The 18,265-nt window shown below is 42.7% G+C and overlaps 2 protein-coding genes and 1 pseudogene across 4 annotated transcripts in view; 1 reads left to right on the top strand and 2 right to left on the bottom strand.

Annotated features, from left to right (window-relative positions):
• LOC311227510 (endophilin-A2-like) overlaps window positions 1–6,348 on the bottom strand; it is a gene marked incomplete at its 5' end in the record, with an annotated part of 32,542 nt that extends 26,194 nt beyond the window's left edge. For both annotated transcript variants that reach the window (XM_084313203.1, XM_084313204.1), the window contains 2 exons: window positions 3,657–3,870; window positions 6,280–6,348. In XM_084313203.1, coding sequence (XP_084169329.1) covers window positions 3,657–3,870; window positions 6,280–6,348 — 283 coding nt within the window. The remainder of the gene's footprint in view (window positions 1–3,656; window positions 3,871–6,279) is intronic.
• Window positions 1–18,265, top strand: part of LOC311226401 (uncharacterized protein) — a gene marked incomplete at its 5' end in the record, with an annotated part of 864,333 nt that overhangs the window by 62,548 nt on the left and 783,520 nt on the right. The gene's annotated exons all lie outside the window — the stretch shown is intronic.
• LOC311227558 (nuclear receptor ROR-beta-like) overlaps window positions 14,677–18,265 on the bottom strand; it is a 51,050-nt pseudogene continuing 47,461 nt past the window's right edge. The window contains exon 8 of the transcript XR_014621042.1: window positions 14,677–14,705. The product of XR_014621042.1 is annotated as a nuclear receptor ROR-beta-like (transcript). The remainder of the gene's footprint in view (window positions 14,706–18,265) is intronic.

The following is an 18,265-nucleotide window of genomic DNA, read 5'->3' as shown; positions in this document are numbered from 1 at the left end:
AGAACAGCATGGAATACATATTTCCAGTACCCAGCGTTGGATCAATAAACGCGATCGATATTTGGAATGGCGATCAGGAATTGGAATAATCTTTTTGGAGAACATCTGATCTGAGGTAAGGAATCTATTTGACCAGTCTTAGGATAATCAGAGCTTTTTTCACAGAGATATCAACGTGTGCCCTATGTGTGTGTGTGTGTGTGTGTGCTGATCAGGAAATGAGATAATAGATTTTTCAGCTCGCTTCTATAGCGTGCATAAGTACACATATACTAATAATCTAGCATTTATTTGAAAACGATTCATAAATAGGCCAAAAAATGACACGTTTTTTGTGTATTCCAGAATATTCCAGTAAAGGGCGTTTATCACAGAATCTTTATATTTTCCTGAAACGTAAAAAAAAAAATGCGTTTTTCAAAATGGTATAAAACGGAAATGAACCGATTAAAAAACAATCCGTTGTAGTGCCGAGAGATGGGAGTCGGAGACGGTGGCTCGAGGCAGAGTGAATAGTATTTATTGAGTACACCTACACGATACAGTACGTTACTGGAACCTGCCACCGCTTAAATAAGAATGTTCGATGTTCTACTATGACATCACCAACATTCCAGAATGTTCGGGCGGTACTAATGTTGCAGTTGTTCTGCTAAGATATCATCACAAACGTGCCAGAATGTTCGGGCGGAACTAATGTTCTAGAATGTTCCTAACAATAGTTCCGTGGGTGAATTATGTACTATTACGATCACTACACAAGCCCCCCCAGAATTCACCCATAGTCAAAATCCCCACGGCGGGAGAGACAACGACCCGGCCGCGGCGTGTGAGGACAACCGGGGACGCGAAGGGGGGATTTTGAATTCGACAATGTTGACTGCAAACAAGTCATTGATAAGCGACGGTCAGATTAGACACATAGCCATAATTTAAGATGTAGTTTATGCGTTCGCAAATATGAGAGCGCCATCATTGAAGTGGGTGGTGGCACTCAAGCACTAAATCGTGCGCCCCCTGCTGGCACTGAAAGTGTTAAGCACCTTGTTAAAAGAAAATGTTCAAGGAATTCCAGGCCTCGACTTTTTTTGGGGTAAAAAATCAAGCACTCTAAGCACTTCAAGGACCTTGTGCGAACCCTGGGGAAGGAATATAGACAAAGAGAGAGGACACGTGGACACTTGCACAGCGTTCTCTATGAGCAATATCTCTACATTCCATCTCCAAAGTGTCTTATCTCTACATTCCATCTCCAAAGTGTCTTTCAAGTACCACCTAAGAATGCACTACTTAAATATGTGAGCAAATACTGTTCACATTTGGGAGTGGAAATACCTACTGTAGGAATGTAATAATAATGAAATATTTACTCATGAATGTAATAACCTTTTCTGAAAATATTCTGATGTTTATAAAGATGTCTACAATGTTTTACTGTTTTTAGATTATCATTGTTAATTAAGTGAATTGTGATTGTCATATGTATCTCATGTATTGTTTTGTGTTTTGTGTTGTCTTTCTGTGTGTAAGTAAAGTAAAGTTTATTTATATAGCACTTTTCACAGAGAGAACTCACAAAGTGCTTTACATACAGCAGAAATAAAATATTAAAAATAAAAATAAAAAGCAAGAACCATTCAAGTGATAAGAGACAGAACAAAAACACAATGCATCACAGAGAAAGAAAAAATAACAAAAACAAAAGACATATTTTATACCCGTGGACCCCAGGAAGACTAGCTCGAGACTTAGGTGGCAGCTAATGGGGATCCTTTTAAACAATAAACCTGCTCCTCTACCGTCGTCCTCTCACCCGTACAACACCCACACATTACTCCCCTTGACCTCCAGCCTGCTCCTCTACCGTCGTCCTCTCACCCGTACAACACCCACACATTACTCCCCTTGACCTCCAGCCTGCTCCTCTACCGTCCTCTCCTCTCACCCGTACAACACCCACACATTACTCTCCTTGACCTCCAGCCTGCTCCTCTACCGTCCTCTCCTCTCACCCGTACAACACCCACACATTACTCTCCTTGACCTCCAGCCTGCTCCTCTACCGTCCTCTCCTCTCACCCGTACAACACCCACACATTACTCCCCTTGACCTCCAGCCTGCTCCTCTACCGTCCTCTCCTCTCACCCGTACAACACCCACACATTACTCCCCTTGACCTCCAGCCTGCTCCTCTACCGTCCTCTCCTCTCACCCGTACAACACCCCCACATTACTCCCCTTGACCTCCAGCCTGCTCCTCTACCGTCCTCCTCTCACCCGTACCTCCCACACATTACTCCCCTTGACCTCCAGCCTGCTCCTCTACCGTCCTCTCCTCTCACCCGTACAACACCCACACATTACTCCCCTTGACCTCCAGCCTGCTCCTCTACCGTCCTCTCCTCTCACCCGTACAACACCCACATTACTCCCCTTGACCTCCAGCCTGCTCCTCTACCGTCCTCTCCTCTCACCCGTACAACACCCACACATTACTCCCCTTGACCTGCAGCCTGCTCCTCTACCGTCCTCTCCTCTCACCCGTACAACACCCACATTACTCCCCTTGACCTCCAGCCTGCTCCTCTACCGTCCTCTCCTCTCACCCGTACAACACCCACACATTACTCCCCTTGACCTGCAGCCTGCTCCTCTACCGTCCTCTCCTCTCACCCGTACAACACCCACACATTACTCTCCTTGACCTCCAGCCTGCTCCTCTACCGTCCTCTCCTCTCACCCGTACAACACCCCCACTAGGGCTGAGCCCAAACGTTCGAACCTTACGTTGGCATTTTCTTTTTTTATCAACTTTTTCTCCTCCTTTTTCTGTGATTTTTCACCCATCCCAATTTACCTCTCGTGCCAATTCTCACTCCCCTGTCCTGATCGTTGCTCACATGTGCCCCCCACTGGCCGGTCGTAGGGAGGATAGAAGCCCATCACATGTCCCCTCCGATACATGTCGAGGCAGCCAGTCACATCTTTTCACCTGCCAGAGCGGACTCTCATTGGCGAGGTGTAACATGTGGGAGGCTCACACTACCCCCGCCATTTCCTGACTTTGCTGTGCAGGCGCCCTGACCGACCTGTAGGAGTCGCTGTTTACAACGATCAGACTACCACCCATCGACTCCCCTCCCGCTAACTCTGCCAATTGAGTTAGTATGACGGCCGGCCCAAGCCGGAGGCAATGCTGACAGCCGGATTCGATACCGGTGTCTCTTGCATTGGTGACGAGCGCAATGTCCGCTGCGCCACCCAGCCGCCCCCGTTACGTTGGCATTTGAATTCTAAATCAACATTTGAATTTTTAATTTTTAATAAAGAAAATATATATATTTTCTTTTTCTTTTTTTATGTGTCTATTCATTCTGTTTAAACCAATGGGGTTTTTCTTCACAGTTGCAGATAAAGATTAGGCTACACTAATATTATAGTATTAAAATAAACTGATTAGTTATATTCATTAAAGAAAGTTGATTTAATAAAAAAAATAAACTCATTTAATCAGATTAATCACTTTATTCAAATTGAGGATTTAGTTTGAGGATATTTATAAAAGAAAAATGTTTAAAGAAAAAGTGAATTCTTCTTTTTTTAATTAAAAATGAAGGTTCGAACATCCGTTCGAAAAACCCTGACGAAGTCTTACCAAAGTTGGTGTCTTCCATCTCCCGCCCGTACTTGGCCATGGACTCCCCCAGGAGGCCCTCCGCCTGGGGGTAGCCGGGGCTGTTCACCTGCCCGCGGATCTTGGACACAGTGTTGAACATGGTCAGCTTGGCCCTGGAGGCCGGGTTGGGCTGGAGGTACTCGGAGGTCTTGGTGATGACCTCCAACACCGCTTTGCTGGTGACATCTGCTCTCTGGCGGGACAAAGGAGGAGGAGGAGAACGCTTTATACTAGGGATGTGCATGACTTTTATATAATAATATTATAATTAGGGATGTCCGATATTATCGGCCGATATTGGCATTAAAATGTAATATCGGAAAATATCTATATCTGTAATTTTTTTTATTTTTTTTTACATTTATTTAAGCTTTATTTACCCAGGCAAGCATGTAAGAACAAATGATTATTTTATTTATTGTCAAAGTATGCATAATGTTGTGTTAATTCCACGACAAGATATATGTAATGTTAATTACTTGAAATTATTCCGTTTTTGGGGGGGGGGGGGGGGGGGAACCCTGCATATATCGGTATCGGTTGATATCGGTATCGGAAATTAAGAGTTGGACAATATCGGTATATCGGTAAAAAAGCCAATATCGAACATCCCTAATTATAATAAAAATTATAATAATAAAAAAAAAGAAAACATGAAATAGTTATTTTCTGTTTCAGTTTAAATTCAGTCAACATTTTCAGTTTCCGTTAAATTCAGTTATTATTTTTAATAGAATGGATAATTAAAATTAGCGATGCACCGATATGAAAATTTGCCGCCAATACCGATAGTTCAACTAACACAATCGGCCGATACCGATATTTGTGGCAAAAAATATATACCGGTATATATATTTATAAATTCTTTTTTTTTTTTTTAATAATTTTTTTTTTTTTAATGAAACTACTGTATATTTGTATGTCTCTAAATGTTTTGATTAATTGAAAATAGAGGACCCTTATGTAAAAAAGCCGAAAGTCTTTTTCTGGTCTTCATCCTCCAGTCCACTGTACTGTATTGTACCCATTCTGCAATCTGTTAATAAAGTTTTCAATCAATCAATTAGACAAATTTATAGAAAAGCTTTTATTATAACCATATAACAAAAAATTCTATTATTGTTTATGAAAATGTTTTAGCCCTATGCTTGACTATTATTTTAGGCATGGCAACAAATAAAATAAATAAATAAAATATTAAATAAATAAATAGGCTACACGTCTCTTTTTGTGTTACAAATTGTGTTCACCGATATGAACATAGGCCTCTTTACTTACTTAAGGTACTTTATGGTATTCCACCATGCCATGTGTGTTTTTATTTTATAATGCTCATGAGTCATAATTGCTGAAGTCTGAGTCATACAATAGTTACTCACTGGCTTTCATAATCTAACAGACTAACATGTCTTGCTCAAGATTTGTTTATGAGTTTTAATAAGAGAGCACTATCTCTCTCAACCAAAGCAATGCAGGTAGACGGCAACAGAACTATTTTGATTGACAGTCGATTCTGCCAATTACGTCACACCGCTTGCACCCTCCTCTGCTGTTCTTACCACCAATCGGCAAGCGCTTATTCGTTTTTTACTTCCGGGAAGTCCGCCATTGATTTACACAAGAGAATCAATAACAAACATACCGTAGTTAATAACGTTAGCTCCCCGCCACCCACGAGGAGACTACCAGCGCACCGCAGGAGTACCAAACGAGGCATGATGATTTTACTGCAACAAATGTTATAATAAAAGCTTTTCTATACATTTGTCTGATTGAAAACTTTATTAACAGATTGCAGAAGAATGGGTACAATTCAGTACAGGCTCTCTGAGCAAAGGAAGGAACTGAGATATGAATGACCAACAACAATGCTATATGGTCGGGTAAATATGCTTTGCTGATGTTATTGAACGTGTAACTATAACGTTAATGCCACAAAACTAATGCCTTTGTTAATCATAAGTAACTTTGATGCAGTAGCGTGTGTGTGGGGGCTGGGTTGTGCAGGTCGCTTGACTGAAACTTTTTTCAAAGTTTGAACGTGTGGACCAGATTGTTGAACGTGTGGACAAATTGACGGATATTTATCGGCCACTGCCATCGCCAAATTTGAGCTTATCGGCCGATACCGATACCCGACCGATATATCGGTGCACCCCTAATTAAAATGATCAAAGGGTATTGCACATAAATAGGCACTTCAGATAATCCTTCAGAGCGTTGATCGGCTCAGCTGACCGACAATAAATCAAAATGACACCGTTCACCATCGTAGCCTATAATAATAACAGCATTGCATTGGCCCATCAATCGGTTTTAATAAACAAACAGAAACAGTAGCATGTGCATATTTTAGATCAATTAGGCTATGGAAATTAGGCTGCCTCTAAATATAAATGTATTACAAAAAAAATATATATATATAATTATATATATTTTGACTCCGACATGAAAATCTAATGTGGAGACTGGCACGACTTCGAACATTTGAACTCATCCCTAATTTATACCTGGATTTATGCATGTTGGTATGTATATGTGGATAAAAAAGAGACAGGACCAGACCTGACAGACGGACAGATAATAAGACATGTGCACTTACCCTCTCCAGGTCCCTGAACTCCTCATCCAGTTTAGTTCCTTCAGCACCTCCGACCTTCTCACTCACCATCTGTGAACACAGAGAATACAGATGGATAAACACCAGGGCTTGACATTAACTTTTTGGCTCACCAGCCACTGTGGCTAGTGGTTTTCCAAAGTCACTAGCCACTCAGCATTTTCACCAGCCAAAAATCACACACACACACACACACACACACAGACTCTCTCTCTATCCACATATCCAGTTAGTTTTTATCGTGTAAAGTTTGGCTACTTGAGACAGAGAGAGAGAGACTCATTACACGCGACGCAAGTAAGCGCGTGCTGCCTTCCGAGAGAGAGAAAGACTCTCATTACGCAAGTAAGCGTGCACTGCGTTCTTGAGAGAGACTCTCATTACGCGCGACGCAAGTAAGCGTGCACTGCGTTCTTGAGAGAGACTCTCATTACGCGCGACGCAAGTAAGCGTGCACTGCGTTCTTGAGAGAGAGACCTCATTACGCGTGACGCAAGTAAGCGTGCACTGCGTTCCGAGAGAGAAAGAGACTCTCATTACGCGCGATGCAAGTAAGCGCGCACTGCGTTCTGAGAGAGAGAAAGAGACTCTTATTACATGCGACGCAAGTAAGCGCGCACTGCGTTCCGAGAGAGAGAGAAAGAGACTCTTATTACATGCGACGCAAGTAAGCGCGCACTGCGTTCTGAGAGAGAGAGAGAGAGAGAAAGAGACTCTTCACTAAGACTCTAAAACGGTGACATTGCACGGTCTACCTGCCAAAGTGTTACACGTTCAGAGTTACACGCCACTGCCAAATTCTATCCACATTTGGCGGGTGTTAATGTCAAGCCCTGATGAACACACTGATCACAGCTGCTGTCTCTAGAGGGGAAACGCGGCCCCCACCACAGGGTTCTCACAGACATTGCAAAATGAAATTCAAGAACTTTCAAGTACTTTCCTAAGCACTATTTTTATTTTTTTAAAGGGCATTTAAAAACGATACAATTCACTTTTAAATGCTGTTTTTATATATATATATAATATATATATTAAAAAAAAATCGGATCCAATATGTATGGCTTAAAAAACCAATTTCCGACAATTAGTTACAAAAAAAAGGGAAAAAATCTATTTCTTGATTCAGAACAATTGTATCATGGATGAACAAAACTTTCACTGCGAATGGTTGATTTGAACAAGGACTTTTTAATAAGCACCTTGTTTAAAAAAAATTGGCCGTTTTCAAGGAATGCCAGGCCTTGCCTTTTTTTGTGTGTGTAAACAAAATCAAGCACTTTAAGCACTTTCAAGGACATTGTGCGAACCCTCTGCCGCCAGTCTCCATGTGGAATCTCCATTTGGGGGGACGAGAGTTTCCTCCGGCCTGAGAGCCTCAGCAGACAGCAGCGGGCCCCATTAGCCCCTTCACTGTGGCACTACCAAACGGTTAACCCTTTCACTGCGACAAATACACCGAAGGTTAACCCTTTCACTGCCGCACTACCAAGCGGTTAACCCTTTCCCTGCGACAATACACAGAAGGTTAAGGATTGTACTTTGGACCTCTTCCTAAGTGGTGGATATTCCACGGGTCAGCAGCGGCACGGAGAGGTTTCCCCCGCTGCAGTTTCCGACACCACAACCGCACACTCGCACACTTTCACTAGTCTGCTGCTGCAGTGCAGACCCATTCTTCCATCCTCTTTACTGCCAGTCGCGCAAGGCAACCAAACACACTCCCACCACATATGGTGCACACACGCTCACGCACGCACACACACACACAGGCACACACACGAACAGAGACAGGCACACACACACGCACAGACGGGCACACACACACAGGCACACACACACAAAGACAGACAGGCACACACACACTCACACACACAGGCACACGCACTCACACACACACGCACAGAGACAGGCACACACAGACAGGCACACACACAGAGAGGCGCACACACACAGAGACAGGCACACACACACACACACAGACAGGCACACACACACACACACACGCACAGACAGACAGGCACACACACAGAGACAGGCACACACAGGCACACACACGCACGCACAGAGACAGACACACAAAATTCCTGTTTGACTGTGTGGCCGGCGCTGGAGCCAAACAGAGTCTCTCTTTGTGCCGGTGCGATCCATCTTGCCTTGGCCCGGTGCAGCTGTCAGTAGTACTGTATGCAACACTAGGTACTAGGTCTATTGGTTATAAAATAACCACACAGGGCAAGTGTGGCTCTCAAGATTCAAGAGGTTTATTTGTCACATACATACCGGGGCATACAGTGAAATGCGGGTGGTCATGCAATAAAACAGGAAATAAGAAGACATAAGATGTGCATGATAAATTCCTGAGAAGGCACTGGTTCCTATGTACACTTAGGGCTGGGCGATATGGCAAAAAATTATATCGCGATAACAATATCATATCACACTCCAGTCCAGTTCTCAGGCTGCAGCTGGTTTGAAAGGGAAAGTAAACAGGCTTCTCTGCTGGCTGTGGCTCCAGGGGAGTTGAACAGTTCTGGCTCTGCTAGTTTCTTTTCTATCTTTTGGCGCTTTTTTGGTGGACAAACCACCGCACTTGTGCACCGTGACTGGAGACTAGCTCTGCGGTTTCAAACTGTATTTTACATTAGAAAGCAAACAAAATAAATGGAAATCTCAATTTGGTCAGTATTGTCATTTGGACAAGCAAAGCCATTACTTTAAGTTGCAGGCAAGAAAGGCAAGTCTGTCCACCGTGTCTGGGTTTAAAACTGCCATGTTGCAGGTCACAAAAAAAAAAAAAAAAATTAGATATTTATTTTTTTCTATATCGATTATCAAAATATATCGCGATAATTATCGTTATATCGCCCAGCCCTATGTACACTACTATACAATATACAATTTTAACTCCGTCATTATGCTATACTTACTATATCTAAACTATACTATACAAGAACCACCTCTGTTCTTTCCTTAAAGTGACTTTTATATTCCTCATTCCTTTAAAGTGTCTTTTCCATTTTGTTTAAAGTGACATTTTGTTTAAAACCATTGCAGCATGTTTGTTGTGTGTGTGTGTGTGTGTGTGTGTGTGTGTGTGTGTGTGTGTGTGTGTGTGTGTGTTCATGTGTACTTGTGGGTGGAGAGTTCTCCGACGATGCCTGCAGAGGTCTCTAGGGAGTGTTTGTTGGACAACTGCTGGCCCGTGTGCCACATGCAGGCTCAGGCTCCCTGTAAATACGGCTCCTGAATCAGTTTCCGGTTTCCATGTACAGTACAGTAAAAAGGTCATTTCAACAGCAAGTTTAGCAACCGTACGAAAATCATGCCTCTGCCTATTCTTGCCAAAATCATATATTCTTTCCATAATGTTCAGTGTTTCCCCTGAAAAAAAAAATTCAGCTGTGCCTCTAGGGGGTTCCGGGGGCATTTTTTCTTTTTACATTTTAAAGTTTAATGCATCAATCTGGTGCACTTTGAGAGCAAAATAAAGAGGCTAGATCTATGATGAACTTTGTGCTCAAAACACAAAATCGACTAGACTGCGGTGCTTTCTCCCTGCAGCCTTTTCCTCAGGTCAGTCTTTTACATTAAGCACCCCCCACAGCCCAAATGAAATGATAAAAAAAAAATGTATACGTTTTGTATTTTTTTCTTTTTAGAATTCTTTTTTTTATAGTCTAGTTCATAGCAGCGACGGTCCTAATTCAGCAGCGGCGCTACTGAATGCATATAGGGGAAACACTGATGTTGGTTTACTGTGGGACCTATGTATGAATGACAGACAAAACAATCACAAATCAGGGTCTCCTAACTACCCGTTAGGTCCAATTTCAAGTCAAGGGGGGGGGGGGGGGGGGGGGGGCGTGCTTTTGCTGTCGCAGCCCCTGACCTCTGGAACAGCATCCCCACACGTCCATCAAATCTGCCCCCTCCATCGAGTCTTTTAAATCTAAACTCACCCAGTATATTCCCTGGCCTTCCCTGACTCACTCTGACTCTTGCCTCGTTTGTTTTGATGTGTTGTTCCGTTTCTTTGTTTGCCTGTTGGTTGTTTATATTTTCTGTTTATTTATACTTTAGGAGCACTTTTTGTTTTGCACTGTGAAGCACTTTGGTTGACAAGTGTCATGTTTAAATGTGCTATACAAATACATTTGCTTGATTGATTGACAATGCAGAATGTATTACCATTTATTTATATGGCCGGTACAGTCGGGTCCATAAATATTTTGGACATCAACAAACACAATTTTAATTTTGGCACTGTACACCATCACCTGTAATGTTTTTGCCATCTCTCCGATGGGTTTGTTGTGATTTTCTTCAGTCTAATGATGATGACAGCTCTTTGGACCTCATATTGAGAGCAGCGTTTCCGTTAGCCGGTAATTACCGGTATTTGGCCGGCAAAATCTGTTGAAGTCCGACATATTTAATCTCTCCGGTCATAGTGTCCGGTGAAAATAGTTCCCTCTGGGCACAGTTTGATTATTTGAATTGTATTTGGATGGGCTGGAGTTGGGTGGCCTATGCGATGAACGAAACAATCATTGCGTTTGTTGTCGTTGCTTCGCTCAGCGAGAGCTTGCTGCTGGATTTGCGGAAGGCATGCAGCTGCAGACCCACAGAACCCACCAGCTTTGCTGGCACAGTGCGGTCCCCAGACCTGGAAAGCTGCTCTGCGGGTCTGCAGCTGGATGCTTCTTGCAAACTAACTGCGGCCGGCTCGCGCTGATAACAGCTTTCATTGTTGGACCGGCTGCTTGGTGGAGCAACGATGAAACGAATGTAATGAATCGTTTGTCGCATGGGCTATTTAATTTTGGCCTGTTTTGGTACGGTTCGGGTGGTCAAGTTGTGCTTGGAGGGAGTTGTTTTCACCGGACATTATGACCAGCACCAAGTCGTTGGGAGGTGGATATATACATCACGCAAACCCACGATAATGTTGCCGTCTCTCTGCAAAATTTCTCAGTTCTTCGCTTGATATAATTAATACAAATGTCCAATATAACGGAATTCGTTAGCTCATAAAAATGTGATTATAACAGACTGCTGTTTAGTGTCGGACCGACTGCCCACATACGCGGTCTATTTTATTTCAAGTCAGCAGCAGCACGGAGTATCGAGGGACTTATTTTATTTGGAATATATTAATGACTGTATACGCAAAAGTAGCCTATAGTTTTAAGTAATAATATTATAAATCTACATGCCTTGAGGATGACATTCTTTATTCAATTGTTTTAAAGCTCAATAAACTATGACCGGAATTAATCTCATTTGTCCGGTAGATTGAAATCTTGCAGGTCACGGAGACCGGCAACAATTTTTTCTAACGGAAACCCTGATTGAGAGTTGACAGCAACAGATTCCAAATGCAAATACCACACTTGAAATTAACTCTAGACCTTTTATTTGCTCCTCGTAAATTAAATAATGAGGGAATAACACACACCTGGCCTTGGTCCCTTAAAGGGGGGGGGGGGGGGGCACATATCAAAATTGTTGTAATTCCTGCACTCTTCACCTGATTTGGATGTAAATACCCTCAAATTAAAGCTGGAAGTCACTGCACTTAAGGCACAAGATCCAGGAGTTTTATTTGTCACATACAACATACACGAGACATGTAGTGAAATGAAGGTGGCCATGCCCGCCTCGATTGTGCAAAAAATACAAGTAATAAAAAATAGAATAGATAATAAAATAGAATAGACATAATAAAAATAAAATACAATGCTAAGCTTAAGAAATAAAGGTAATGAGTATTATATACAATAATATACAGTTGTGTTTTTAAAGTGACCTTTTTTGTAGTGTGTGTGTGTGTGTGTGTGTGTGTGTGTGTGTGTGTGTGTGTGTGTGTGTGTGTGTGTGTGTGTGTGTGTGTGTGTGTGTGTGTGTGTGTGTGTGTGTGTGTGTGTGTGTGTGTGTGTGTGTGTGTGTGTGTGTGTGTGTGTGTGTGTGTGTGTGTGTGTGTGTGTGTGTGACAGTGTGCATGTGTGCTTGTGTGTGGAGCGATCAGTGTTCAATGTTCTGATGGCCTGGGGGAAGAAGCTGAGTCGGAGTCTCTCTGTTCTTGCTCCATGTATGCGGCAATGCACATGTTGATCGTTTCATTTTCAAATCTATTGTGGTGGTGTACAGAGCCAGAATTAAGAAAATTGATATTTATGGGCCTGACTTATGTCGACAAGAGGAAATAGTGAGGTGTTCAAAGGCTGTGGCCCAGGCTATAAGCAGGGACAGTGGATGAACTGGGAAAGTGTAGAGAAGACGATTAGCTGGAGGGACCCGTGCAGTATGGAGGAAAAGTTACTGCAGACAAGTAACGTTACAAAATGGTCAAATAAAACATTTGCACACAGAAAATGTGGTTACAATAGGCTTCACCATAGCCTTAAATACATTCAGTGTTACCAAGCTTTGGATTTTCAGATCGGACTGGAGATTGTTCCATGCAGTAGGTGCGGAAAACCTAAACGCTTTCTTTCCCATTATAAAATGTTCTCCCCCACCAAAATATTGCTGCATTCACACGTCGACTTATTTGCTTCAGAACAATCCCAGTTGCGATATCAATCACACGATGTGAAGCCAAACACGCTATTCATTTAACATTCACATCACATAAACTCCATCAGTGTTCTCTCATCTCTCTTCCTCACTCACAGCGCTCACTGCCGCTGTCATCCCCGTTCCCACAATGTGTACACAGCCCCCGTTACTATAGTAACCCAGGCTACATTAGACTACACTAATACATTCTAAAGCGCTAGATGGACATTGTAAAGCCCTAAGTGAACATTCTATTTCACTCTGAAAATTCTAAAGCCCATGGTGAATATTCCCTTTGACTCTGAAAATTATAAAGCCCATGGTGAATATTCCCTTTCACTTTGAACATTCTAAAGCCCTAAGTCTAAGTGAACATTCTATTTCACTCTGAAAATTCTAAAGCCAAGTGAACATTCTAAAGCCATAACCGAACATTCATTACTGCTGAGGCAACCACACCAAAGTTTATTCATAGCAACATTTAAGTTGATCACTTTGATTAATTGTTCTAAAATAAGAGAGGAAATGAGACTCTAGTTATTTTTTATATTTACAAGATACTTTTAAGTTGAAGTCAAGCACTTTGATACGTTTAGGTCAAGCACTTTGATATATGTTATGTTCAAGTTTAAGTCAAGCACTTTGATATGTTATGTTTAAGTCAAGCACTTTGATATATGTTATGTTTAAGTTTAAGTCAAGCACTTTGATATATGTTATGTTTAAGTCAAGCACTTTGATATACGTTATGTTGTCTGTTTAAGAAAGAGTGCAATAAACATTTTCATTGTGAATGTATTGTGATTCACATTCTAGCGAGACTCGTGCAGCCCTACTGCGGGTCAGAGGATAGTTGACTTTATAGAATTGACGGTGCCCTGGGAGGATTCAGTGGAAGAGAATTATGAAAGGAAAAAGCTTAGATATGCAGATTTGGCAGCAGAAACAGAACAGGGGAGATGGAAAGATGGAGTGCGTCAAGTAGGATGCAGAGGATTTATAGCCTGATCAACGTCATCAGTATTTGGAGGTTTATAGGCATGTTGGACATTATTTTGGCAATGGGAGCGGGTTACTTCATTCAGCGCTTATCCTTAGGGCACACACTGTATGTATCTTGTGTTTTATTGTAGATAAACGGGGGGGGCCTTGAAGTCTTTGGAGAAGAGGAGTAGAATTATGCCAATTGTTTTCTAGATGTAGCGCGAACTGCCACAAACTCACTCCCAGATCTCATGTCTCAGTCTCTTGGCACCACATGCATACTGCCTCCCTCAGACCCTCTAAGCCTAATAGATGGGCAGCAGTTAGGCTGTGTCCTACTCTCGACGGGGCTGGTCGTGTAGTCGCCACCGTTAGGTGAGACAGTGGCTCAGGAGGTAAGAGCAGTCGTCTGGTAATCCGGAGGTTCCTGGTTCGATTCCCGCTCCTCCCGGGCAGCGTGTGGAAGTGTCCTTGAGCAAGACACTTAACCCCTAATTGCTCCCGATGTGCAGGTCAGCACCTCGCATGGTCGCCTCCGCCATCGGTGTGTGAATGTGTTGAGTGACTGGGTAAAATGTGAGGAACAAATTGTAAAGCGCTTTGGATAAAAGGCTAAAGCTCTATATAAATGCAGCCATTTACCATTTAGGTAACATAACATGATGGAACCAGGGTTTCCCTTAGCCGGTAGATACCGGGCCAATGGCTGTCCAGAATTTCAATTGGCCGACAAATATAGATCTTGACCGGCCATTGTGGCTGGTAAAAAAACCTATATATTACATTGTGGCGGGTGAATATGCGTTAAGTGTGTGGCAGGGCAGCTGTGTCTTACTGAATGCACTGACTACTGCCCTGTCCTGAGACGAGAGGGAGAGAGGGAGATAGAGGGAGATAGAGAGAGAGGGAGAAAGAGAGGGAGAGAGGGAGAGTGCACCATGTCCTGCCAGTGACATCATCTTCTGATGACACGCGAGACACACATTCACACAAGTTCAACAACGATTACAAAACACGTTGCGGTTTGGTTTGATAAAAAGAGTTATATGGTTGTGGTAGACTACAGTAAACATACAAAATCTCCCCACCACTAACATTAACCATGAACAGGGGGGCATGTGGAAAACATGGAGGCTGCAGTACCGGAGGAAAAACAACAACAAACTAACTGACATTTCAGCGAGACGGCAAGCGTGAAGTACACGGGGTGAGCTCCACTACTATGTCTGCTCATTATGTCAACCCTTTCACTACCACACTACAGAAGGTTAACCTTTCACTACCACACTACAGAAGGTTAACCTTTCACTACCACACTACAGAAGGTTAACCTTTCACTACCGCACTACAGAAGGTTAACCTTTCACTACCGCACTACATAAGGTTAACCTTTCACTACCGCACTACAGAAGGTTAACCTTTCACTACCACACTACAGAATGTTAACCATTTCACTACCACACTACAGACGGTTAACCTTTCACTACCACACTACAGAAGGTTAACCTTTCACTACCACACTACAGAAGGTTAACCTTTCACTACCACACTACAGAAGGTTAACCTTTCACTACCACACTACAGAAGGTTAACCTTTCACTACCACACTACAGAAGGTTAACCTTTCACTACCACACTACAGCAGGTTAACCTTTCACTACCGCACTACAGAAGGTTAACCTTTCACTACCACACTACAGAAGGTTAAACGTTCACTACCACACTACAGACGGTTAAAAATATTTATTTTTATTTAACATGTTTTGGTCACTTTGGCTGCCTAAGGTTAAATTCATGATATACCATAGATTGCCAGCGCTATTTGTCTATGGAGAAAGTCCCCTTCTTTGCAGGGCTATAACTTTTTAAATTCTATTGCTACATTGCCATTATTAGGGCCCATTCAAAGTCCTATATGTATTGTTCATTGTGTAGCAACGTTAAACTTTTTCATTCACATATTCATAGTAAAGTATGGTCTAATGTATAAGTATGTTTTCATCTCTTTCTGCAGCTTTCTCCAGAACGTGATATATAGCCCCAAATGCATTATATTGATGATGAAATACAGTTTGATGGCAATCAGCGCGATATAAAAAATTCCAACTAGACGTACTTCTAGAAGTTACTACACGTCATCTGATGTTGACCGGATGGGCGAGGGGGCGTTTATAATTCCGTGGGCAGCGTTATACCAATCATCTAATGTGGGTCAAATGTTGATAATAGCAGTTAGTATCGAAGAAGACGGTAACGTTACACGCTGAAACTCACCCCAGTCTCTGCGCGCCGTTGGGCGATCATCGTAGAGTAGAAATCTTATCATTATGGGATATATTTTTACCCGGTCCATCTCCAGCTTGTATAATGGTATATACGTCCAAATCATGTTGTTTATCGAGTTATTGCCAATCGATCACTGTGTAGCGTGACGAGCCAGAGTCCCATGACCTATAGCGAGCGCCCGGAAGTACTACGGACGTCTAGCACAACCTCTATGGCACATCCTGTTTGGCGATTGCGCCGATCGGCCACCAGATGGCGCTCCTGAACCGCCAGAGAGCTCAGTGGGTCCTGCTGGTGGATCTCAGGCCAGCGGAGGGGACATATGAATCCGATCGCAGATTTTTGAAATATTGATATAAGGACGACGTAACGCGTCCTCCGGCAACTTTAGCATGGCCAGCAAAGACGTCTAAAGACGGTTCCCGGCACCCAAAGTGTTAAATTGTTTCAAAATATCAGTCGTTTCTGAAAATAAATTAAAAAGTTTTGGAAAATAGCTCTTTATTCGATTATCATAAAAAGGTGTTTTCTATACAGAGATATCGACATTGGTAAATATCGGTATCGGCCAGAACAGCAATATTAATATCGGTATCGGCCACGATTTTCACATCGGTGCATCACTAGTCGGAAACAGGCCTTTAGGCTACCAGCGACATGACCTGCTGGTCAGAGTAGGTCAGATTAGGATAGTCACAGTTAGAAAGTATTATTTTGTTTTCCTGTAGATCTTGTTTTTCTTTCCATTTCGTTCGATAGCTGGCCACGTCTGTTCTACTAGCTCACCAACACAGCCTGGAATGTGGTTTGGGCACGGTAAAGACATAGCAAGGATTCCATGACTGACTGACACCACCAAGGTACACGCCCACCAATGATGAAGGAGACATTGTTGTGTATTCTTGAAGTCGAGGATGGTCCAGGTGTTATGTGAATTACCGCTGTAGGTTAATCTGGATACTTAATTAATAAGCTTAATTTAATTACAACGCTTCTTTATTTCAAAATGAAGGTCAGTTCACAAAAGTGAAGTCCCGTTTGACTTCAGGATTGTCCTTCTCGGCTAAACTCACACCTAGATCAAATCTTCACACAAAATGTCTTCAGCCGTCAGTCAAATCGAGCAGGGAGCAGAGAGAGAAACTCTCTCAAGAGAAACCTCTTGAATCTTGAGAGCATTTCTCTCTGCATCAATGTTATATACTAGCAATGTAATCCCTCCTATTTTCCCCCTAATCAAAAATGATTGGCTTAATCAATGATTTTCCCCTATTCTTCCTGTCCACTCAGAACCCAGTCAAAATACTAATCCTATCTCCTGTCCCTAATCTTAGTTTTTCTGGCTTTGAATACCTTCTAATGAATTAGGCTGCGGCCGGGTTAGACTGACTGATGTTTTCGTTTCGTTTTGAAGATGAGTTTCGCTTTTCCAGGTCGCAACGTAGCGGCAGCCGAGTTAGACATTCGTTTTGCCTCCTGAGCACAGTGATGTAGTACACTGCCAAAGCAGTAGGTGGCAGTAGGTGTGCGAACATGAAGGCAATTTTCAACCAATCAGAACTTGAATGAGGACACTCCACATCCTGTTCAAAATCTCAAAAGCCACCATCTTTAAATGCCTCCGCGAGCCATTTTAGCCAATGAAGCATTATTTTTCAGCAAGAAATAAAGTGCAATAAACAAAAACGGATACATTCACTGTGTGTTCTGCCTCATTTGTTGATGATTTGTTGATGAAACAAAACTAACATCAACACAAGTGACCACCAAGAGCGGATAGTTTAGTCTAAAAAAAGATTGCTGATGTTGTTAGCTACATGCTAACATGAATGGAATATGCCATTATAACAGTATAGCATTGTGGCTAGCAGCAGCTAACGTTAGCTCACGTCAGTTAGCCAGCCCAGCACCAAACTGATATCAGGAGCTATCAGTAGCTAGACAACATTAGAGACAACGCTCTAAGAGCATGCTTCAAGGCCTCAACCATCATCCCCGTCCCCAAGAAGGCCAAGGTCACGGGCCTTAATGACTACAGACCTGTCGCCCTGACCTCTGTGGTCATGAAGGTCCTGGAGCGCTTTGTCCTGGCCCACCTGAAGCTCATTACTGATCCTGTGCTGGACCCGCTGGC

Source organism: Notolepis coatsorum, assembly GCF_963971535.1.
Source record: "Notolepis coatsorum genome assembly, chromosome: 4".
NCBI lineage: Eukaryota > Metazoa > Chordata > Actinopteri > Aulopiformes > Paralepididae > Notolepis > Notolepis coatsorum.
Note: the sequence above shows the minus strand (reverse complement) of the source record. Positions and strands in the feature narration are given on the sequence as shown.